Raw genomic sequence first — 25,876 nt, forward strand, 5'->3', positions numbered from 1 at the left:
CGTATAAAAATATTGATGTGTAATACGCACAAAAATATTGTTGTCAATTTTTTAGAAGTTATATAATACAAATTGCAATGCACACATGGGAGAGACGCGCGCAAGAAAAACAGAAACGCGGAAAAGGGGTTTGTAAATCCTTACGCCAAACAGACGAAAAGTACCTTCTGATGTCGCACCCGTCAGTTGGGATGTCGCGTTTTACGTCCGCGCCCCGAGCGGAAACATGTTGCGAATAAATCGCGCAAAATCACGCCGTGAAATTTCTTGTTTTCGTTTTTGCCGGACGACACACGTCGATAAGAACGACGAAAAATCTCTCTCCCGAGCAAACGGTAGGGGAGAAGGGAGTTAAAGGCCGTACCGAAGAGGAGAGGGATTCATATCATCGCGCGCGTGTGTGGTGTGCGCCACGCAAACTCATAGCAACAAACCGAATCAATTTGCGAGCCGATAATTGAAATTCTCTTTGCGCACGCGCACGCGAGACGCTTTCGTTTTCGATTCGAGGTTGCCCCTTTGTGTTGCGTTGCGTGTACCTCGCGTCGGAGTTAAATCGCATCGATAAGCTGCCGATGGAAGGACTCTACTGGTTGGCAGATCCGCCGTACAATCGATCCTTTGTCTATCCACGCTGCGCATCGACATTCGACTTGACGTGCGAATCTTCGAAAGTGCATCGACCTGCGCACGATCTATAGACACTGTGTGATACCTTCTGATGTTTGTGCAAAGGAACTAAATGTAAAACCGCGCGCGACAAATTTATCCCACTTACAGTCGCGCACGAGAGGAAGATCTTAATTTATTTATTCAAATTATTTATATATTTAAAAAACTGCATTTAAAAACAAAAACGGCGAACAATATCTTGAACTTCGCGAATTACAACAGCCTTGAAGCGACCATTGTTGTCGTTCGATCGCGTAATCGGCAGCGATAAAATAAACGGGACGACGTGCATATACGCGGCGCGTGTGCGCGCACGCAAGCATTCGAGCCGGATCGTCAACCACCTTGCGGGCAGCAACGAACGCGCGCCCGTACGTTAAGAATTTACCTCCCGCGGAGGAGGGGGCGTTATTGTGTTCGCGGTTATCATGTTGTTGCAATTAATCGAGCCTTGATTGCGAGAACGGGGGCGATATCGTCGTGGCTGGCTGTGCGGCGCGGTTTACCACGTCTCGTTATCGCGTCGAAGAGAGCAACGCGACGCACCGGCTTCAAGCGTAATTGCGCTAATTTCCGCAATACACGGTTTTATTATCCCTCGTCGTTTTGTTTTTGCGTTTATCATCTCCGCTCGTTCTCCGAGCAAATTTGCAAAGTTCGTCGTTTGCGGTCGATTGAAAAAATTCAGCACGCGAGTATCTTTACGAGCGTTGTTTTAGAAAAATATGGTTTAAGTGCGTAAATAGAAAATATGTATATATATACTCATTTACGAATACACACGCTATTTAACCGAGCAAGTGTGATATCCGCATGCGTATTAGACACATACGCGGGTTAAAGACCATTCGCGCGGTCGTTTTTGCTTAAATCATCGCTTTACTCGCTTTTATCGCTCGCACAGATATACATATATATATATATATATATATATATATATATGTATATATATGTATGTATGTACGCACTTCCGGATAAAATCGCGTGTAGGTATCGTTAATATACTGCTACTCGCGTAGATCGCTAACGAACGGTCGCATAAATCCTCCTTCCCGGCGTTAACGCCCGCCGCCGCCTCCGAGTGTTTGCCGTCACGTGTGCGCGCCGGCCGTTTTTGCCTCCCGGCTTCGGTTCCCGCGTTCTTACAGATGCAAATGTAATTCGACAGCGCTTATATGCGAGTGCGCTTATAATGCCCCGCGCACGGATTATTTACGGCGTGTGCGTTTTCCCAAGCTCGCCCCATCCTTTTTTTTAAAAAAAAAAAAAACCGACTAACATAAAAACGCGTAATCGCGCGCTTCCACTACGCTTGTTCATGGTATATATTAAGCGCTCGCGTATGTATACACGCTCGTAATGTAGCAAAGTGAATTTTCTTTACGCAATTTACGTGAGATTTATTATAAGCCGCAAGTAGAATTACAGAATTTATTAAAAAAAAAAAGGAAGAAGAAAGTCACACAAATAATTTCTCGCGCGTGTTTCCCTCGGCGCGAAGTCGCACCGGTGCGACGGGATCTCCTTGCGACCCAAACCCCCGAACCAACCGTCTGCTGCGTACCTTCTCTTCGGAAAGCAGGAAGGATTCCCGATGTGGCCGTGTGCATTAATCGCGTTATCTACTTATCCTCTCTTCCCGAGTCCTCCTGCTGTCTTTCTCTCTCTCTCTCTCTCTCTCTCTCTCTCTCTCTCTCTCTCTCTCTCTCTTTGCTCTTTGTTGCGCTTTCACGGCTCAACGATGCCGGTAATTCACTTTGCACCCGCCACCTCGAGAAGAGGCATCGACGACCCTTTCGCAGCCGCTCGAGCACTTTACACAAGCGCGAGGCTATTATCCGGCTCGGCCGGCCGTATCTGTTTAACATAAGCCAGAATACCCGAAAATGTGCGCGCGCACCACGTTAACGCTTCGACAAATTCGTCCATTTGTCTCTCTCCGATGTGTGCGAGTGTATAATCCCGGTGGTTATATCAAATAACTTTGCACGCACATAATATTTTATCGCAAAATGTAAGTGCAAGTAATATTTAGACAGAGGGAAAAAGAAATTTAAAACTCGGGGTTCTAGTCGGGAGTTTTAGTCGAAGACGAATTACGCCGATTAGTGGCATTGCGCGCTGGTTTTATATTTCGCTTGTATTACTTGCACTTAAGAAAGCCGATTGTTATTACGTTTCGTAGAAGAGTCTCGCGCGAGAAAGTCTCGCTTGTAGTAAGTGGCACAAAACGTTCTCGCGCGCGCGCAAACGGCTGAGAGATAAATTTACGAGTTGTCGTTTGCGCAAAGTCGTTTGTACAGGCGGTTTAAATGTTGTTAGTCCGTTTTTCCTCCGCTGCAGGTGGTCTCCGCGTACTGGTTGCATCGGACATCTTTACGAGTGATAATCAGCCGGTCGGAGAGAAATTTTTCGTGAAATCGCCGACTTCTCTGTTTCGCGAAATATTATTATTTTTCGTTCGCGCGTCCGACTTCCGCGCGAGTTTGCTCCAATCGCGCGTTGTCTATAAAACACATCGCGCGCTGCGTTTTAATTCTTTCGGGTTCTCGTAAAAATTTTTTCTTCCGTTTCTAACACAATCAGTACTTTCGCGCTCGAGAAAACGCTGAGGAATTCTCACGAAACACTTCGGATTTCGACAAAAAGCTGGTTCGATGTTAATTTATTATTACGTCCTTCTCTTGAAAGGATCTCCTTCTCGTCGTGAAATGCGCGTGTCTTCGTCGTCGTCGTCGTCGTCGCAGCTGTCATCCCTCAAAAATTAGATTGCGTGTCCGCCAACGAAAAGTGGATAGACGTGTCGCTACCCTTTTTCGCGAAATGACTTCGTAACGACTTGGTAACGAGCCTCGTTTTGCGCTCCTGATTCGCGCGGGCTAATAAAATCAGAGAGAGAGAGAGAGAGAGAGAGAGAGAGAGAGAGTCCGCTCTCCCGTTTGCAACAACGACGATTAACACGTGGCATAATTGAGAACAACGCACCGAACGAAGTTGTCCGCTGTCGGTGCCCGAGGCATAGGTTTACGCGATTACACGACTGTTAAGGACTCCTTGCCCCGTAAATCGCGTCCCTCTTTCAAATCCTTTTGTCAGGCGCGGGTGACAGGTATAGAAAGGGGGTTGTTTTTTATATTTAATTATTTTGTTTCCGTTACCCTGACGACGGGAATTCGGAGAATGACAGGAGTCGATCTCTGTGTCTCTCTTTTTCTTTTGTTTTTTTTTATTTTATAGACATTTCTATAAGAATTCCTAAAAAAGAATACTACTCAATATGGCTTGAAGTATACAAAGACAATTTTAGACGATTGCCAAGCATTACATTTATTCATTTCTGTTGAATGTTGATTTTTTCAAAAATAAATCTTTCAGTCACACACGCACGCACGCACGCACTCTTTGTCCCAAAGGAGTTTGCAATTGCTTTTGGTGACGGTGCATCTTGCGACAGGTCCGGCGAGAGCGCAGTCACGCTTCGCTTATCGTTTCGCGGGGCGATGCAATACACCCAACACGGATACGCGATATTGTGTTCAATGCCACTGGCCTATCTGGAATACGATCCAAATGCCAAGAGAGAAGACGTGTGAGAATCTCTCGCGCCGCGAGATCGATTACGGCGGGGATACGTACCCCTCCCAGTATTCGACGACAGGAAACCGCTTTATCATTTCGCGCGACGACGATGGAGCGTGTGTGTCGCGCGAGGAAAAAAAGTCGCACGCGTATTATACACTTTACATAGAGACACGACGTGTATCGTGTACGCGACGTCTGGCGCAAATATTTAATTTTCTCCGCGAAGATTAATTTACGCCGCGCGCTTGAATATTTTCCTCTCTCTAGTTATTATACCGAGGAAAATGCCACACCGCAAATGGGATTTAAATAAAAGCGCAATCTCTTCGGCGTGTCACCTGATTTTATTTCGCTTTTATCGCGCATTTATGAGCCGCGCGCGCGTGCGCGCTCTTTGTATCGGGTGATATCCGTTTTACAAAAATTTATATACCTGTGCTTTGTTAATATCACATAAAAATTATTCGCGTAATATCGTGAACACAAGCGAGAGAGAGAAAGAGAGAGCACGTTTTTCATAAAATAGAAATAATCGACGTGTTTCCTTGAGATTCTTTTCTTCTCCCCCGCGTTTCTTCGAGCAATAATAATCTTTGCGACGAAAATCTCGCTCTTGCTTTCTTGCGAAAATGTGCCGGGCTGATTGGGGAAACGCGCGCTCTTACTTTCCGTCAGGTTTGTTTCACTCACCCCGTTTTTTCATCCACCCCCTTTCCGTCGGAATTCGAGGGGTATATCTCATTACGAATACCAGTCGTCGTTCGGGTATATCCTCGTTCGTTGATATTCGTTCGTGTGTTTCCGATCAAATAAACTTTTTTTCGTTTCAACAAAAATTTTCTCCCCGTGATTACAAGTCGAGAGATCGACATATCGCGTATTGATTATCATCAGTTCCTTTTCGCCCCCTTTTTTGACACCGCGATCTTTCTCTTTTCCCCGGCACCTGCATAGCTTTGTTCGTCGAACGACAGGCGGACAGGCAGGCAGGCTCTTCGCGTTTCTATTAGCCACCCTTCGAGCTCTCTCGAAACCATCCCTTCCCCTCTCGTCCGCTCGAGCAGTCTGAGCACTCATCCCCTCCTTCTCTTTCCCTCTCTCTCGCCAACCCCGAGCGATTTCGCGCTCCTTTATTCAGTCCTCATTGTTCTTCGTCCTCCAGCGTCGCAGCCACCTTGCACCTTAAAGGTGCACCGTCGCTCGCGGTAGTCGGTAACAACACTTCTTCGCGAATTTCCTTTTAACGTGATGCGCGCGGATCATCGGCGAATATCTCTCTCGAGGGGACAAAAGATTGATGCCGATAAAACGTCGCTTTCCGACACTCAACTTTTTCCTGTTTCTTCGCGCTCCAGTCTGATATCTTATTTCTTTTTCTTGAGGGAGAGAAAAAAAAAGATAAATCTTCGTTTCTAATGTTTTCGAGTGCGACAATACAAATCCGATGGAGGAGCGGCGAGAGAAATCGGCTTCGTCACATGGAAAATAAAAAAAAACTTCGTGGTGGCGCGATATTGACGAAAATTGTAAATTAAAATATCCACGACGAAGGTAAGGAGCGCGTCGAGGGAGACAAAAAGGATACCTCTCTCCCTCTCTATCTCGTTGTATCCTTTTCTTACGATGCCTTAATCCTCGGGTCTTCCCCTCTGGCTCCCTTCCGTCGTTTCTCTCTCACCGTATCTCTTTCGGTCTCATCGCTCGGGAGAATCAATCCTTCCGCACGCGCTTTGGAAACACTCGCCCGCAACTTCTTTCAAGCGCGAGACCTCAGAGAAAGGGGGATCGAACACAAAGTGAAATATTTTATATACTCGCGCGGGAAACGACTCGACTTCGGAAGAAATTTGGAAGTTTTCTCGATGCAGAGAGAGAAATTACGTTACGCATTATTTAAAAGTCGAAACCCGATTTTTCCCGACCCACATTTTTTCCTCCTCTTGATATTGTTATTTGGATAGGCGTGCACAATCGCGCGGAAGAACGCGACGAGTTCGTTAAATAAATAAATCTGAAATTAAATCTAGACGCGCGCGCGCGAGAAGTAAATAAAGATAACAACGTGTCGATAAAGCTTATATACGCCCGCACGAAAACGTCATAAAGACTTTCGCCTATAAATTCTCCGGCACACCCGGACCGAAGTGTGTACGTGCACGTATACGCGCCACACCGATATAAAGGAGCGAGATATAAACGCGCCCCCCGACGCAACTCTTCGGTAAGCATAATCGATACATCGCCTACTACAGGTTGTTTCAGGAGTTGCGAGAGAGAAGCGATAACTCCCTTGAAAATGGAACTTAATTCCGATGACGCCGCGCGACGGACGGAAAATTTAATTCGACAGACTTGCGTGTCATCGCATCGTAATTTGTTTTTTTCTTTTTTTGTTTCTTTGTACGAAGCGCTGTTGCTCCGCACACGAGAGAGAAAGAGACTTTCGATTTCGTCGTGAATCTACATGGAACGTCGCGCACGTATTTTTCTATCGAAGCCGCCGCCGAGAGAACGTCGCCGTCGCGGCGCCGATGATTTACATGGCAATAAACTAACGCCCTGGGTGCGGGCGCTCCGAAAAACGCGCGCTTGATTTATTCGCGCACTTTCTGCGCGAAGTATACTGGACTTCTGCCAGGCCGGAAGGTCCATCTCGCCGGAAATCACGATCATAATTCAGCGCGCCTATGAGGCGCGAGAGGGAGGAAGAGAATCCGTGAAAATTCTCTCGAGTGCCCGCTTCGCAAAATTTGCATAAAGGATGTCTGTTTTCGCGGAACACCGAAATCTTGTCTTCCTCTCTCTCTCTCTCGCGGTCTTCGTTTCCGCTAATTCACGAAATATATCTTTTTTTTTTTTCACGACAGAGCTCGCAATTTGTTCGGTAATTGAAAACTCGCGAAATCGAATGCGACGTAATTGCGAGCGGTTTGATTTGCAATGTGTTATTATTTCTCGTGATGATTAAAGAGACGAGTATACCTGCGGCGGTTAATCGTCGAAATTAACGTTTATATATATATATATATATAGACGCGCGATACCGAATTCGCCCCGAAAGACGTATTAGACCGACGATGGTCGCGCGCGCGCGCGCACGGCGCTGTTCAGGAGTCAGTTCGGGTTTGATTACACGATATCCACCCTTCCGGCGAAACAGGCGTTTGCAATTTAACGGAAGCTCTGCATATAGAGTGGATTCTCGTCGCGCGCTGCGGGTTCGCACTTTAAATGACGTCCCGGAAGTCCCGACGTTAATTCTAAACGATTCACCGATATATACTATATCGTACAACGACGTCTTACGGTTGTATCCTTCTTCTTTCTTTTGATATTCAAAGAAAGATTGCCGCAAGAGGACGAACAAACACCCGGTGCTTATTTACATTTCATTATCATTTCATTATCGTTTCGCTACGTCGCGGTTATTCGTGTCAAGCAAAACGAAGCGGCGAGCATATCATCCGTTACGTCGGAGGGGAGAGAGAGATCTCGCGCGCAAAGACAATCTTGCATACCGATCTGCAACATTTTTACTTTGAGACCGCGAGGAGAGAACGACCGCGCGTCACGAAAGCGCGTTCCTTCCTTCACGCAGCTTCGATTAATTATTCGAGACGCGCGATACACGTTCCAAGAAACAAAGTAACAACGTAATTCTCCGTGCGATAGCCGATTCTCTCGATTTCTTTTGTTCGCGCGGATTTCGAAGTCAAAAAGAAGCGTGCTTGAAAAAAGTTATTCTCGTGCGCGAACAGTCGGCGGTAAACAATGGTCTCTCGCGTTTCCACACTACGTCACCGACGACGACGACGACTACGACGACGACGGTGGCCGACGATGGGGTGGTGGACGTGGTCGAGAAGGGTGGAATTGCGGCTACGTGCCTCGGCATACGAATCCGTTCACGTGCGCGCGAATTGCCGAAGGGTCCTCCTCCATGCTGTTTCCTGGCGTTGCTTTGAATCTAACTGATCGCGTCCAATACTTACGTAGACAAATTGCGACCAACAGCCCCGCGAAGACCGAGGGGAGTGAAGGGAACTGTTTTCGCTCATTATCATTCCGTCTTGGTTCTAATAACCATCGATGATAAATTAGAGTCTAACATTTTCAAAGAATTAATCTTGAAATTAATCAAAGATTAATTAATTTAAATATTGAAACTTGAAATTTACGATATTTTAATCGCTATCTGAACTGTTTGAACACACAATCTACTAAAGTGCAATAATATTAATTCAAATCAACAAATTGACGTATCTCGCAGTAAGTTTTCACGAACGAAACGCGCGTTGCACAAGAAGATAAAAGTCGACCGGATTTGGACGAGTTTCTCGCTTTCGGCCGAATTCGCGCTATCTTTTTTCCTTTCCCTGCGCGCCTCGTGGTAATCTCCGCGTACGCACGGACGAGAGTGTGTGATCTCTCCGATCTTGAAGTTTAAGCTTCTGTTAAGGCAGCTTAAAACTCCCGGAGTAACGGGAATTACGTCGGGGATATCACGTCGCCGAAAGTTACGAACGGACTTCGGAGATTGGCGTCGTTTCCCTTTCCCCTTTTTACCCGACGGCACGACAAGTTAATTGGAAATCGGTGTAATCGCGCGCCCGATCGATACGCGCGCGGTAATGTCCGCGCGATGAATAACATTATTTTAAAACTTGTTTTGAATTTACGTTCTTTTCTTCTTGTTGCAGGAGAGTCTGGAGGAGCGAGTGCAAGAACTCGAGCAAGCGTTGCTGGCGGAACGCATCGCGGCTCAACGAGATCGAGCGACGATCACGAAGCTACAGCGGCAAATCAACAAAGTTAGTACACATCCAAACTTTTTCAAAACTATTCCGCCGAAAGACAAAATATCCAAAGAGAACGTCGTAACAAGAAGTATCGACACTTCGCGCGACAGCTTGCGTCGCATTTCGCGTCACTTCCTTTTATTTACGCATTTCGCGTTGAGAATCTCCCACTGTCTCTCTCGTTGAATTTGAGTTCTTTATTCAATCTGCGAGATGAAAAGATCGCGCTCCCGCGCGTAATATTTCGTAGATCTATCTGTGCTGCATTTTAATTCATCCGGCAGACGGACAGAGAGAAAGAGAGAGAGAGAACATCTCGAGCCGCTCTCTCGTTGTAGTAGGATAAACCTCCTAAATAGAATGAGAATGATAGGCACGTAGCGTGCTTCTGACGCGCCCTTTTCCCGTTGTCCCTTTTTGCGAGCCTATATAAAATATCATGACAAAAACAAACGCGCGGAACGAACGGGAGGGTAACGAAACTCTCTCCCTCTCTCTCTCTCTCTCTCTCTCTGAGATTGATTTATCTTCACTCTGAACCTGCAGTTCTAACCGACGCTATATCCATAGTTAATGCTGATATCCGAAATGTTGTAAGCTGGACATCTCAGAATGGATTGAAGTTAAATGAAGACAAAACCACAGTTATGATTATTGGAACAGCAAGATTCATTCGAGGTATTGATCTACCTTCTATGTCGCAAATTACAGTCAATAATGTTAATATTCCCTACAAGAGATCTGCCACATATCTAGGTGTAACCTTGACCGACACGCTATCATGAGACATTCATGTATCCAAAATCATCTCGAGCATAAATGCCTCGCTGCATCGGTTAAAGATCTACAAACATCTTTTCTCGCCTGCACTTCGAGCAAGACTGGTCACGTCACTTATCTCTTCATTTCTGGACTATTGCTGTACACTTATGACGGATATAACTGAGGAGGATAATCTACGACTGCAAAGAGCATACAATAGATGTATTAGATTCATATTTCAAATTAAATGGTTTGAGCATGTCACACCGTCTTATGAAAAATTAAAATGGCTCAAAATAAAATCTCGGAGGATGTACTGCATCGGCTGTCTGCTTTATAAATTTTTAGAATCACAGCGACCAAAGATTTTATATAATAAATACGAATTTAGGCACTCAGTTGTGCAGCGTGGGACTCGTGCTGAGGAGAATAACCTCATTCTCCCTCTATGCCGCACTGAACTATTCAGACGGTCTTTCAGATGTGTCTCAGTAGATCTATGGAATAGTATTCCAGTGGATATCCGCAATTTACCTTTCTTTGAATTTAAAAAGAAATTACATGGGTTGCTTTTAGCGGGCAATGTATAATTTGTTCAAATTGCGTTCAATTTTTATTTGCATGTATTCCTTTCTTTTGTTTTTGTAATTCTCATTCAGTTTTACTGATTACTTATATTTTATTTCTATTTTTATTTTATTATTTTGTTTTTTTATGTTACTCACTTATTATTTTTTCTTCAAGAGGATTCATTTATTAATTCTTGTTATCTATAGAATTGTTAGATTGTTATATTGCGCTTAAGGGAAAATTTTTCCCGGAGCGCGTTATAAATAAAGCAACTATCTATCTATTTATCTATCTATCTATCTATTTATCTATCTATCTATCTATCTATTTCTCTCTCTCTCTCTCTCTCTCTCTCTCTCTCTCTCTTTCTCTCTCTCTCTCTCTTCGTCAATTTACCGTCGTAATCGCGCGTGTTGTGATTTACACGCGCAATTTTTGCGAACGAGTGTTCGAAATTATTACTTGTTACGCGTCATCTCATCTTTCATTAACTTTTTCCGAAATTATTCCCCTCCTCCTCCCGTTATTGCGGGGGGAGGAAGAGAACGAGAATCTCTCTTTTCTCACGGGAAGCGCAACAGCCTAATTATTCGGGCGCGAGTAAATATACAGGTAAATCCCCAGGAGGGATATATACCCGTTGTGTCACAGCGCGTTTCGAATCCGCTTAATACTTTTCCAGTCACGAACCCGTTGGCTCGCGGAAGCCGCGCGATAAATTTCAACCGCGCCGCACGGATTAAATCCACTTAATTTTGGTCGAAAATTTAAGCGCGACGATACGGGAATTAGGCAAATCAGTCGACGTTGATCGCGCGAAATCCCGAGTATCTATACGTGCTCTCGAGTCGAGCGAACCGGTCGAACCACTTGGCTTCTTATTAGCTGTTGGAGTCGTCGTCGTGGTTAGCTTTTTTGTTTTTATCCGATCGCTTATCGCGCGCTGGTTTTTCACTAATTTAGATGATGGATCTCCGGATGATGGAGCGTTAAGATTAAAAAGAGCAGCAATTTTATTTTTTTTAAGAAAGAGACACCCGATGTCTGCCATGGCTTCATAAGATTATCTGCTGTATTGATCCGGACGAGATATTGTATATTTATAAAAGTACTTTTCCCCCCTTCTTCTCCGAGAAGAAAAAATCTAATTCGCACAATCCGGAAAATATGTCCGCAAAATATACGTGTGAACATCGGTAGACTCGTGGAAGCAGAAAAGACGAGGGGGAGTGCAGGGGGTTCCCCGGGATTCGACGGAGTGATGCGCGGTCTCCTTCTTCTCCCCCTCCCCCTCCCGCCACCTCGAGTAAATTACATTCTCAGCAAGCCGTATCGGATTATCCTCGCGCCGAGGCGAGGATTCGTCTAGACCGTAGGAACTTCGCCATAACGCTGTTCTCTGGATGTGTGCGGGGATATATAGGAAAGTTTAAAATCTCTCGCTCGCTCGTCGAGAAACAAGATGGCGCGAGGGAAAGAGTTTCAAGTCCGCGCCACACAACGCATTTTCACCGGTGCCGGATGATATCGAGAGAGTGAGTTATTCTATATGGAGGCAATCTCGCATCTATTCTCATGAGAACCGATGAAATTTCACACACACATGTGTTCCGGTACGCGACAGACGACTCGACGTACGAGAGGACAACGCTGTCGTTTTTGCGAACTTTTTCGACGCGATTTCCTCACCGCTCGACGGAAGAACTCCCGACGTTTCTCTGGTTAGGCAAATTAAATGGCGCGTGAAAAAACGCGTTTAAGCGCGAATGCAAGTGAATGGGATTTTTTTTTTTTTTACGCGAGAGGATACGCGCGAATGACAAAACCGCAGCGAATGCTGCAACGCTGGCGTTCTTTTGTCAATCAGAATTTTCAAGCGTTCTCACATTGTGCAAATCCTCTCTTATGTCGTAAAAAGCACAGCGAGAGAATTCACGGGTTCGGAGGACCAACAACAAAAGGAATCTCTGTAAACGATCCTGTCTCTCGACGACGAACGTCGTCGTTGTCGTTGTCAACGACAGGCAGGAGAGCGCGCGCGCGCGCGCGATGCGCTTCACGTAGGAAATGCGATTCTAAGACGCCGCGGCATGCAAAAGAGCGCAATAAGCAGGCAATAACCGAGAGACCTTTTATTCCCCCTCCCCTTTCCTCTCTTTCTTTCTCTTCCCCCGAGGCATGACAGCGCGCAACGTTACCCACGTTCTCTCGCCCAGACAAAGGGAGAGCTTTAAAAGTTATGCGCGCGAATGCATTCCGCGTCTGGCCTCGGAGAGAAATTGCATTGTGTCATTTTATGTGCGATTAAATCCAATATTTTATTTCACGTGGAAGAGAAAGAGAGAGACAGAGACGCGAAACTTGAAGAGAAAAAATAAATTACACGGCCTGTAACGGTTACATAGATTTATTGTTGTTGAAGTTTCGCGACGCGTGCGACGAGAAAAAAAAAACATCGCTGGCGACTTCCTCGAGGTTTTTGTTCTAAAATAATTTTGTTATAACAATCTTATTACATGCCAATAGACACGATGAAAAATGTTCAATTTGCAACGACAAAAGGCTCAAAACATTGATTTAAAAAAAAAAAAAAATCAATTATCGCAACGACGCGTGCGAATCGAAAGAACGATTTATTTGTTGATGTTCTCATCTCGACAAACTCTTCCTTTCGATGCGTGTTTGGCGAAGCGCGGACTTTTGCCGCGATTGGGAACAGCTCTTGAAAACTTTCTTGTCCTTTGTTGTGGCGCATTCTATTAAGGCAACTAATCGCGAGAAGGCGGGAGAGGGAAAGGGGAGAGAAGGAGTTGAAAGCGCAGCCGACGGAGAAGGGGTTGAGTTGTGTAAGACGAGCCGAGACGTCGTCGTCCGGCCGACTTATGCGCCAGCTTTTCTACTTGCGGCCCGACATGGCGCCGAACATCCAGACGTCGTTCTCTCTCTCTCTCTCGGTCGATATTATTACATCCGGTGCCAGAAATTCAGTCGCGCGAGGCCGCGTATATTATACGTTTCTTGCAATTAAATTGAACTGACTGCGCGTTAAACGATCGACGTTTTAAACGAACAAAGCGCGAAAACGGATTACGCGAAATGTACGTAAATATGCGAGCTTCTTTGACAAAAACTTGTCGAGAAGACAAAAGAGAAAAATTGTCAGCGTGTGAACACTGGCGCCGTTCATTGAAATAGAAACAAAGATGATTTTTGAGATCATCGCAATTGCAATCGCATTTCCTCGGGATTGTTGCGAAATTGAAACCTCGAACGAGGCTTCAGACTTTTTTGTCATTGTTGAAACTGATATTGATTGACAGCATCAAACTCTTTTTTTTTCCTCCCCTTTCCTCTCGTTCAAATGTAAAAATGTTTTATGTAGCGAGTATCGCGGCGCGGTTAAAACAAAAAAAAAGAAAAAAGTTTCCGTTGCAGCGTAATTTTATTGAATCCTCGTTTGTGACGGCCGCACCACTACACGACAACGCGGCGTGTGTAACGAAGTTTCAACAGAACTGACTCAATTGTCGATGCAGTTACGGACAGTAACACAACAGTGCGCAACGAAATTTGGCGGAGTTACAAAAGAATTTTTCGGATAAAAAAACAAAATGTTTCTAACTTTATCAATAATCCTAACTGTACTAAGCGCGCGCGCGTGGTGTTTTCTCAGATTGTTTATCCCCCCGACGTGACGCAACAAAAAATAATCCGACAATTTGATACTCCGTTTTCGCTTGATACTTCGTAGCTTTTCTCTTGGTGACGCGGATAGAGAAGGGACGAGGAAATGAGGGGGAGGGCTGGTAAAGCGGGAAATTAATTCCCGGGTTACAAGTCTCGCGATTCAGGGGACCAGCTACCAGATATAAACCTAATTAATCCCCGGCCTTACGTCTCTCGTTACGTTTGCGCAGCTCGGATAACTGCTAAAGAGGCGGAGGCTGTACGCGTAATAAGCGGCGTTATATTACGACACGCCGTTTATGTCTGGCAACGAGTATCGTCCGCGACAACAAGGAGGAAGATTCCTCCGTGTCCCACGTTTGGTCAGAGGGGAAGGGGGAGGCGCACAAGTCGATAGAATCCAAAAGCGTGTGTGTGTGTGTGTGTGTGCGTGTAACAAGGATCCTTGCGAGCGCGTGTGTGGGCGTCGACCCCTCGGGCGGAAAGAGCGGAGATAAACTTAATTGAATGGCACGGTCTCTAACACGAACTGCCGTTTCGTCGTCGTTGCTCGTTTGCGTTCCACATGAAATCCTCGCGTCGAGAGAGAGAATCACCGTTCCACTGTCCGCCGTACTGCCGCTTCGCGTTCTGTAACATTCGACGATTATAGACCACCAAAATGTTTTGGACGTACATACATCATCGGGCGGAAACAACAATCGCGATGAGGGAAAACAGCCGTCAGTTTTAACAACACGTAGTCTCGTATTAAAAAAAAAAAAAAAACATTTTACGCCATATTTTACGCTCGCAATAATCCGGTACCTATCACGCACGGTTGTATCGCCGCGGTTCCCCGTTCGGGGAACACCCGGTGTATTTACATGTGTAATAAAACGATAGGACGGGGGAACGTTTTGACGGCGACAAATCTGCAGGCGAACTCTCTTCCGCGAATCGGCAATCGTGGCAATAAACGCGCGACGAAATGTATTTGACGACGATAACGATTGTGGCGCGATGATTGTAAACGCGCCGTGATATGACCGTGCGGCGCCGTTGCGACGCCACAAGCTTTTCCCGCACAGGAAGCGGGAGGAAGCTCTTCGGAAAGATAGAGAGAGAGAGAGAGATAGATAGAGAGAGAGAGAGAGAGAGAGAGAGAGAGAGAGAGAGAGAGAGAGAAGACGAGAAACATCGGTATACGTTGTAGTAGTAAACACCTCGAGCGTGCGGTGGCAAAAAATCAAAAATAATTTCGCGTAATTAGACGTTACCGTGACAGCCGTCAATTACGTTCGGTCACACATAATATGACGAACGCGATAATAAGCAACGCGCTTTCTCCGCGGCGGCATTGACATATCGTTTTGATATTTGCATACGGCCGCAATTTATCTCGGACGTACTTCGCCATAAAGTGAATCTTGGAATTGCCGCGGAGTGTTCCGCGCGCGCACGCGCGCACCGAGAGAGAAGATCCTCATCAGTCATTCATCCCCGCGGGAACCACCCTCGCTCAGCCGGAGACGGAGGCTTTCCGTCGAAAAGCCTCTTTCCCCCGCGAGACGCGGGCATGATTATCGATTAAACATCTTGCTCCGAGGAACAGGCTGTCACCGCGGCTTGTCACAAAAACTTGGTCAGATCATCGGAGACGATTCGTTGGCGTTACACGGGTTGACAGAAGTGAGAAAAGAAAAAAATGAAAATCTGTGTTTTTTTTTTGTTTTTTAAATCAGATTCAGAAAAAATTTGTTTTCACGATTTTCTCCCGCAAACTGAGGTCTTTGAAGCTTCTCTAAATAAAAACAAAACTTTTTTTCAATTATTCTTGCCATGTTTGTTTTTTTAAAAAACAAATGTTCGAAGGAGTTATTGTTAATCGAAAGCAGCGGAAAAAATACAAACGTTATTTCGCTCGACGAGCATCATTTCGATTTGACGGATTTCCGAACGCAAAAATATTCTCGCGCACGGAAGAGGATCAAATAAATCCTCAAAAGTATTTCCATCGGTTTCTCTTCAAAGACATCGAACCAACGTGGTTTTAATTTGGTGTCTACAAAGTCCTCTCGTGTGTGTGTTTTTTTCTCCGATAATGGGTCTCTCTTTCCCATCCAAGTTTCCCGGAAATTTTCTAACAGGGGCGAGACCCGAACAGCCGAAAAAGCTTCGAACGGTCGCTTCTTCCTCGGGGGTCGTTACTTCTTTTCGAATGGGGCTCGACAGGAAGGTCGCGCCCCCTCCCCTCCTATCTCGGACCTAACGAAAAGGACGAGACGTCCTCCGCTCGTACGCCGCAGGACTCTTCCATTTAATCGCGCTAATATTCTTTGTTCTCCGTTTTGCAACTTCTTATCTCCCTCGGTCCTTTTCCGAGAGCCGGATAACACTCCATTAGAGCTCTCCGGCTTTCCCTCCAACGCAAATAAGGAAAAAAAAACAAATGGGTTTGAATTAAGGACTGCTTATTTACGTCGGATTTGAAAAACTCATAAATAATTATAATCATAATTCGGAGCTACTTGCCTCGGTCGTTTGCGTGAGGGAGAGGAGAGATCGGCGTTGCACGGGAGTCCCGCCCGGAGAGCTTCAATCATGAAAGAAAATCCGCTGAAAAGCGAAGGAAACGTGAAGGGGCGGATTAAAATTTCACGCTGCGATAATCCTTACGGGATTTTTATTTTCGCCTTATTTTTTTTTTCGAGTCTCTCTCGATTTTTAAATATCAGAATTTCTTGGCATTGCCAAGATATATTGTAGCCAAAAATGTTTGTGCGGGAGAGTCAAAAAGTTAAAGCCCGAAATATAATTCCTAAAGAGCTGAAAGTGGATAAAGCTCTCGGATCAGAGAAGAAACGCGTTCCGGGGCGACGACGCGATCCGGGGCCGTCGAAACGAAAACTTGAGCGGGATTTTGAACGCGCAACTTGTTAGCAATTCCCGGGTAAAACGTACTTCTATGGAAGTTAGACAAGCGTCGTTTATTCGCCGGCAGGGATGACGGCGAGACAGAAGGGAAATTTCCGTTCCCGCAAGGAGAAAAGCTGTGTGTAACGCAGACTATAGACCACGTCGAATAAATTAACGGCGGAGTGTGCGGTTCTCTCTCTTTCTCGCGCGCGCGCGTCTCGAGGAAGGCGCTCGTGATTCTGACAAACGTGACGTTGACTTTTGTTATCTCGAAAAGATTTTCCTAGACAAACGGGATTCTGTAAATCCTGATTATGCGCGTGTGCAAAAGATTGATTTATTAAAAACAATTATTCTACAAAATCGTTTATACTTTCCAAGTTCCAAAGCGAGAAGCGAGTTTGACAAGTAGGAAACAAAAGGTAAAGCACTGACAGGCGAAGAGCCAAGAAACGGATGAAGAAAAGGCTTGAAAGCAAAGACCATCCGGAGGGTGAACGAGAGAGGAAAAGATGTGAGGAGACGAGAGGGTCGGCGGCTAACCACTTCTCTCTCTTTCGCAGTTGAGGTAAACGAGGGCTGCGAGTGATGATGACTAATGTACGCGCGAGCAATTTACATCCCGCTTTCCTTTCGCGAGATGTATCCTGTCGCGTTTCTAGAAACCCTCTCTCAGAGTTCGAAGGGAGTGACTTTGTTCGGTCCTTTATCGTCTCCGTACGTTCTCCGCTCCGTCGGCAATATCGTCGACCTTCATCCCTGCGCGTCTGCTCTTCTCTCAAAACTACTGTGAGTACAGAACGTTTCCTAACCGTCCGTGGCGGACGGTTAAAACCTTCCCGTGACGAAAGCCGCGTCTACGGAAAAGCGCGCGCCGAATAACCATCGCGAGCGCTGACGTTTTGGCAAATTGCCTCTGTTTTTTATCACGTGGAAATATTCTCTGCCGCGCGCGGTCGATGTTCAGTTCGCGGATTATATGACGATTTCCACGGGATTAAATTGTTACGGGTTGTTGTTTTTGTTTTTGGGGTTTGTGCGGTCGAGTGCGCTGTTATATTATTAAAGAAAGATGCGCGCGCGCGTGTGTGTTCGATACTCATGACCGCGTCCTCGTGTATTTTCTGCCAGAAACTTTTTTACGACAGTGGTAGTATACGCCGCGACGATTGCTCGTTTAGCTCTTGCAGTAATACACTTTCGCGTGTATCGAACAACAAAAAGCGCAAAGGTCGACGGTTTTTGAAACGCTCTTTTACACGCGTTAATCGAGTTTTCGACGCGAATTTGCGTCTCAAAGGAAGCTTAACGACGTTATTACAGGCGCCGAAAAACGCCGACGACGATTAGTTATGCAGATTTGTATAACACGCGCCGTTAGCATCGATTCATCGGCGAGAGACCCTTGCGCTCGCGGAACGACTGTCGAGACAACAAAGGACCTTCTTGCCTCCCGTATAATGCTATCAAAACGCGGGGTGTACAAGAGAGATTTCTCTCTCTCTCCCTCCCTCCCTCTCTCACGCGCGCGATTTACATTCTAATGGAGTATTCGCACATGCGAATTCCACGGTCGTCGCGTTTCGTCGCTGTTTACATTCTAATGTTCTCCTCCTTGCGCGTTACGTACCGCAGCAGACGCGATAATTACGATAATTAGTTCAAGTTTGAATACAAAACAACGCGATGTACTTGGTGTGTATTTAATTCGTTAACGTTCAGCGCGTCAACGCAAATCTAACGCAAAGCCGTGAATCGCTTTTATCGTTTGCGCGAAGAAGAAATGCGCTCTGTCGACGCGTGCGGCAATAAATACCTTTTGGAAATATTTCCCTCGTAGTTTTTTTTTTTTTTTTTTTACGACGCGCGCGTATTTTTCCCAAAAGAAACGGCGCTCTAAAAGCGCAGTGTTTTGCGTTATATATATTCTATTTTTTTGTTGGTTTGTTTTTTTTTTTAAATCCCCAGGCTTTGTGTTATTCACGGTTTTATTGCCTCTCCGACGCCGCGGGGAAGACTGTCCTTCCAAATCACTCGCTAAGGCTAATTCACGTTGGAAGGTAATCTCTGTTTACGGTGTGCGATTAATCTCCTATCGCTCACGCATATTTATTGCAGTGGACAGGCCGCGCGCAAAAGGGTGTTTGCGCACGAATGCCCGCGCATCGCGCCGTCGGAGCGACACACGCGGTTGCGGTCGCGAGATAGAATACGATCGGAACGGGGGTGGAAAAACACAGTGGCGGCGGCATTTCGCGGAAGGGTTGAAACGAGCGCGCGAGGTACATACATAGGGAACGCACACACACATTCGCATACTGTGTTTCATGAATTGCGGCTCGGCTCGCATAAGGGAGGAAACCGATATTCCCTTCGATTTTTTACAATAACCTAACTTAGACGTATTATTTTATCCGTACGGAAATTTATGATAGTGCGCATAGCGCAAAAGAGTTGTATGTTTATTATGCCAGTTTTATATTTAAGAAATATTTTAATATGAAAATGGCACTTAACCCTTTGATTGTAGACCTAAAAAGACCTACGAGAACTGTAGAACTGGGTCTGTGAAGCCCACGCAACGTTAAGATCGAATATCTTCGCGAAAAATCAATATTTGTTCAATTTCTTTTTTTCGAGAAAGTTTGAACGATTCTGCGTCGATAAAAAGAAAAATACACAGATTGAAAAAATTTCCAGTATTTTCGAAGATATAAGCGTTAAAAAAAAACTTATTTTTTCTAGAAACGTCGATGCGCAACTTTTGAGTGGGTCTGGAAGACTCAGTTTACGGATGAAGAGTTAAAATAATCAATGAAAAACGCTCGAGAAATAGAATTGAAAATTTTGTAAAATTAAAAGCGTGACGTTACATTTAATTTCGCGTCTAACAGATCAGAAAACACTCGCGCTACCCGATATATATTCGGTTTCTACCGAACGGTGTCCGCGCACAAAGCCCCCTTAATGGATTTCTACTATTCACTTGTAGTGACTGAACCGGTATTTAGCATGGGCCACGCGTATCCGATAATCGGGTGAAATTCATGCTCGGTGGAGATACAGACTACGATCTCGATTTCGGCTATAATTTCTCGTTACGGAGCGCGCGGTCGTCAGCTCATAACAGCAAAGAGAAAGGAAGATAGGAAGGAGGGTAGCATGCCGACATCCCTCTGTCGCGCTATTCTACTTTCAAATACCGCGAGAAACTCGGCAGCTGCGGGAATTTTTTTTTTTTTATTTTTTTGTCGCAGCACGCGCACAACTTTCGCGTCTTTTATACGATACGTGAAACGCTCGAAAAGACGGGGCTCGTACATTTTTATCGGTGCGACTTGAACGTTTGACATTTTTGTTTTTTACATCGATCGAGTCTCGCAACTTTTTTTTCCATATACACGCGATCCGTCTGTTGTCGAGTTTGAAATTTATTACAAGTTGTTTTAATAACGAAGATTTTATATTAGGTTTCTCTCTCTCTCATTTTAGTCTCTCTGTCTTCCGTGCAATTGCAATTACATTATGCGTTGTGTTGCACACTGGATATGTATTAATCACGATTGCGACGACGTGCGCAGGCGAATTGTTATTGGCTTTCGTCGTACGCCGGTTACAGATCAAAGGATCGCCGAGCAAGGTCGGGATACGAGCGCTTCACGTATCGGCTACTCCTCCTCGGGCGACGATTAACCGCGGTTCGTCATACGCGTTCATTACCCGAGATCACGCACGACTAACGCGCTTGTCTGTTACAGACGTGGTGCGTCGAAGCGCGCACGCAATTCGACCGGCCTTTTACTCTCTCGCCGACCGAAGTCGATATTTCGAAGTCGATTGCCGATTTTTGTTTGGCGCGTCGTCGAAATTTCAGACACAAATATATCTGGCGGATAATTTTGAAACTAAATATGAACGTCAAATATCATTTGTCGCGTGACGTTTTACTTATCGCGATCGAGTGTAATTCCCGTAGTCGGAAGCGCGCCAATCTGTAGCTTGGTGCCGGACTCATTCCGATAATGCTCAGATTGCCTTAATGACGGCGCAATACACACCTTTCGAGATTTCGAGCAAAGCGCCATGCGCGCGATACATATCCCATGCCGTCCCGCGCTCTGGCAGCCTGGCGCGGATATACTCTCCAGCGGCTATCTCCGAGCCGCACCCTCACTTTCATCATCGCCACCCTTCCCCCGGGGGGCTTTATACGTCGGAGCTTTAACGCCAGACTGTAACGCGCGATTCGTGATTCGCAGTAATTCGCGGAGATCCCGCAGTCTGTGTCGTTCGTACATTTCGTCCGTCCGTCCGTCCGTTTTGTAATTCGTGATTCGCCATTCGCGCGCAAATGCTTTTCGAGCAAATTTCCGAGTGAATCCCCGCGAGAGAGCTCCGAAAGCTCGAGTTGTTATTAAACGGCGGTTATGACCGATTACGCCGGTCCATCGATCTTTTTTTTCTTTTTTTTTTACAGGGCAAAACAAAAAAGCCGCTTTTGTCCACTCTCACTTCTCGTCCTTCCTCTCCCTCCGCCCATGGGAGAAGCAAATTATTCAAGGGGTTCGCGCCATCTCCCTTCCTCCGCGCGAACACGCCATAATACGTACGAACGTCCGTTGCTTGTACACCCCGGTGGGAAGGGAGATCGTATGGGGGGAGGCTGCGGTAGAGGCGGCATCATTATATATATATATATGTATACACATACACACACGTACGTATATATACCTATATAAGCACACTGCATATGGGTATCAGAATCGCGCGTAGATCACGCAGGATTATTCGAACACCCTAAGCTCTGTTGGACGCATGCTAATTGCCGTGAAGGCACACATTCGCGCACATGTGCGCGCGCGCGCGGTGTGTTTAAAAAGGAAGGGGCGGTTAATAGGGGACGGCGAAATCCACCCCTATGGACATCCTTTTGAGGACGACACGAAAATAGCGCACAGTTCATGAACAGAACACGCAATCCCTCCTTCAACACACGCGTTGTAAAGAAGAGATATACGTTAGAAAAAAAAAAAAAAGATAAGATTCGTTCTGTAAGTATAGATAGTGTGTGCGCGCGGTTGTGAGAACATCGTAAAACACGTGTACGCCTTTTTTAAATTTAATTTGTACTCCCGTCTTTCTCTCCTTCCCCCTTCCCCTCGTTTAAAATATGCACGTAAGTAAATTTCTCCTCTCTCACACGCGCGAGTTAACCAACTAGCGACAAAAATTATATCGATCGCTTCGCAAACACGGAGGAGAATAATCCTTCATGTTTATGAAACACGGGTCCCCGCACATCCTTCAGCGTGCGCCATGAATTTTTTTTCATCGCTGCGCGACGGTGGTCGACGAATATTTTTCGCATTACGTTAAAAATGAAAGTACGGTCCTCGAAGGCCAACCTCCTCGTCGAAGATAAATCATCGCACGCGCGCGTGGGGGTCCGACTTGAAAGGGGTGGAACAGCGAGTGAGCGAGCGAGCGAAAGTGGTCTGCTGCTGGTAGCGTCGCGAGCGTAAAATCAGCTTAAGGAAATTTTTTCACAGACATCGAAAATTCTGCAAAATCTCTCACGAACGCCTTCCTTCCGCGCCGTCGTTAAAGGCCGCCGTCCGTAATCACTTTTAAAACGCCATAAAACGGACTATAAGTCGTAAGGGATATCGCGGGTCTGGTCGGGGTTGTAAATTTATTTAGGCACGTAGAAGCGAACGAGATTAGTGCACGTACACGCACGAGATCGTAATCAAAGTTGCACGCTCTGACTCTTTATTGGTTCGGATCTCGTTGTGATTCTTCGACGCGATCTTGATGTATTTTTGATAAGCTGCGAAAAAACGTGGCTTGTATTATTTATTATTTTTGTGATACGTGTGTTTTCCGTGTCGGGCTTGTGCGTCAACAAAGAAGGGAATGTTGACACACACACACGTGATTACGAAACGAACAAACAATTTAATATGCGCGATCTCTCTCCTTGAGGTCTTCCCGAGACCGATCCTCATTATAAGAAGAGAAACTTCCCTTCGCGTTTCCATTGTCGGTACATACCTTATCTGTCTTCTGACAGTCACAAGGTCGAAATCTCTCTTCCGTTTATTGGAAAGCTCTGCTATCGACTAAACCCCCGCGCGCGCGCCGCTATGAAAGGAGAACCCTGTAAGCCGTAGCTCGCGGTATTATCGAATACAGCGAAATCCGCAGACCCACGGTATAACGTCTGAATGTTGATGCTTCCCGGGGGCTCTTTTGGGGGACGGCTCGGAATTTGCATGACATTCCGTTTTCGAGCGATTGTTCCGAACAAGCAATCTCTCCCGACAAGCTAAATAATTAAAGAGGCTTTTCTGAACAAATAATCCCAAAGAGGGAGGAGAAAGAGCAAAAGAGAAATAAATGTATTAGATACACCTTCACATATGTATCTCAGACGCTGCGATACAAGAGACGAACTTTAATTAAACAAGCAGAACGTAATTGTTAAGCAATTAAAAACAAATAAGGGGGAGATTGTGATACGCGCGCATGTTTGAAAAATTTTTGCGCGAAATTTCGAGTCTCGAGAAATCTCATCCGCTCCGATTGTGCGAGCGTGTTCTTTCACGTGGTTATCGTCCGACGGCGGCTAACTTCCGCGTCGCTCACTCCCTCGCGCGAAAACTCGACAAACTAGACACGTTCGTTCACGACGACGCGACTCAGCGCGCAAACGTGCAGCCGGAAGTTCTATCTACGTCGGCCGCACGCGTCGGCCACGTAAATACGTACGTGTGCGTGTACGTACGTACGTACATACGCACGCGTACGTAGAGAAAGCGCCGAAAGCGGTGAGAGAGAGAAAGAGAGAGATAGCTCTCGTGCTGCACATGCGCGAGGTCGATTTCGCACAATGAGGGTTGCGGCAGTGAGTCAGAGCCGATGAAGGGAACGAAAAGGTTGTCGCCGCTGCCTGGTTCAATCGACGCCGGTTTCATCAGTCGGTCGGAAAGCGTCGCGGCGTGACGTGGATCTTTGTTTCTGCTCTCCGCGACGACGACGACGACGACAACTACAACAGCAACGTGAATTGCTTGTCTTCGCTCGGCAGTGAATCCGAGGATGTCAGTCGAGGTCGCGCGATTCGGATGACATAGATCGAGGAGACGAAGGACATGTCCAGCGGCGAGGTGAGGAGTGGAAGTTGACGAAGACGAGGTAGAAGTGAAAAACTTTGTTTGTTTGTTTGTTTTTTTTTTTTTTTTGAAAACACACGGCATTGACGAGAAAATGATCTTTTCTCGCTCGATTTGACAACGTCGTGTTGACGAAATATTCAGTGTTCTTTGTGACGTGAGACCTCAGATCAAACGGAGAGGTTTGCCTTAGTCTCCTGCGAAATCCTCTACCTCGAGAAAACCGTGATATAGTTAATCGTATATATGTACGAGCCGCCACGCGATTCTTTGAAATAGCTTGGAGAGCTCGCGAGCTCGCTCGAGAAGACGACTGACGCTTGAAACTTAAATGTATAAAAGCTTACGTGTATAAAAGCACAAGTCAACGATGGGAATTCGATAGAAACGGAAGAGCGAGCTCGAAAAAAACGGAAAATTAATCTCTCGTCTTGAGGAAAACATGACGTGTGAGAAACTCACGCGAATACAATTATAGAAACTGGCAGCTGCGCGACGATTTGAGCCAACAGCTGTGACAATAATACGCTCTATAGCGACCGGTCAGATCGTTCGCGTTGTTGTTCGAGGTTGCCGGAGTTGGCAAAGGAAGACGCGAGGGTGGAGAACACAAGGGTGGATAGTGCAGTTGTACTCGGTGGTGGTAGTCGTGAGAGCAGCTGCGACGGCAACAGTCGTAGCACCAACAGCAGCTGCGGCAGTAGTAGTAAAAGCACAAACAGCGACGGCATTATTAACAGTGGTGCTGGTGGTAGTGGTGGTGTCGTCGTCGTCGTTGATGCCGGTGCTAGTAGTTGTGACGGTGGTGTCGGCGAAGGGTCGTCGTGCAAGGGTGGCTCGTCGTGGCTCGTAATAAAGAGAACGGCGAAGGTCCTGGCAAGCAGTGGCAGAAGCAGCAGGGTGGCCGCGCGAGTGCACCCAACTTGGAGACCGGGCGCGAGAGGGGCGAGCCCCTCTGCACCCTCAGCACGGGGGGAATGTTCCGCGGCCGACGGCGTCTCCGGTTGCAACGTCACGGTCGGTGCTACGACGCGGAATCGCCGGCCGATGGGCGCCACTCTCACTAAGCAGAGCAGGGTGAGTTTTTTTTTTTTTTTTTTTCAGAACCACGTTGGAGCAGCGGGCACGTGCGCGCGGGTCTCGTCGCTGGTGCGTGATGCAGCCCTGCGAGTGCAATATTCTGCGAGGGGACTGATGTACCATGTGGGAGAAAGGAAAAAACGCACGCGAGCGCAGACGTTCGCACTCTTCGAATAAATTTTGGTTGCTTGATATTTTGCTAAGTATTTTGCAAACAAAAAAAACGACACGATGTGAAACGAATATAATAAGAACTAAGTTTTCAAGGGGGAAGAAAATCGTGCTGGAAAAATGGTCGGCGACATAAAAGAAGAGTTCATGAAGATACTTAAAAAAAGTGGAATGGATGGATGAAAAGACTAGAGAGGACGAATAAAATCCCACAGATTTCGAAATCATTGAAGGCCCGATTTAGTTCGCATTTCAGTCGATAAATTCGACTGAAAGAGGACCGGCTCGGAAAAATCCGAAGGTGTGGGATTCGAACTCGGGAACCTCTCGCAGCCCTCAGACCGCGAGACCTCTGGGTCTCTAGTTTCTATTGTATTTGTTTCGCATCATGTCGTGTAATCTTTTTTGGAAAATACTAAAAAAAAAACTAGTTTTTATTATATTCGCATTTTTTACTTGTACTTGGAAGTTGATTGAACA

The 25,876-nt window shown here is 46.1% G+C and overlaps 1 protein-coding gene across 6 annotated transcripts in view; it reads left to right on the forward strand.

Moving 5' to 3' along the window:
- Positions 1-25,876, forward strand: part of LOC109858473 — an 88,973-nt gene that overhangs the window by 46,965 nt on the left and 16,132 nt on the right. For 5 of the 6 annotated variants that reach the window (XM_020435755.1, XM_020435754.1, XM_020435757.1 and 2 more), the window contains one exon: positions 8,955-9,065. In XM_020435755.1, coding sequence (XP_020291344.1) covers positions 8,955-9,065 — 111 coding nt within the window. Of the gene's footprint in view, positions 1-8,954; positions 9,066-25,182; positions 25,223-25,876 lie in introns of those variants that run through there. The other variant, XM_020435759.1, reaches the window with a different exon arrangement.

This window comes from Pseudomyrmex gracilis, unplaced genomic scaffold (genome assembly GCF_002006095.1).
Source record: "Pseudomyrmex gracilis isolate BER0280 unplaced genomic scaffold, ASM200609v1 scaffold_206, whole genome shotgun sequence".
Classification (NCBI taxonomy): domain Eukaryota; kingdom Metazoa; phylum Arthropoda; class Insecta; order Hymenoptera; family Formicidae; genus Pseudomyrmex; species Pseudomyrmex gracilis.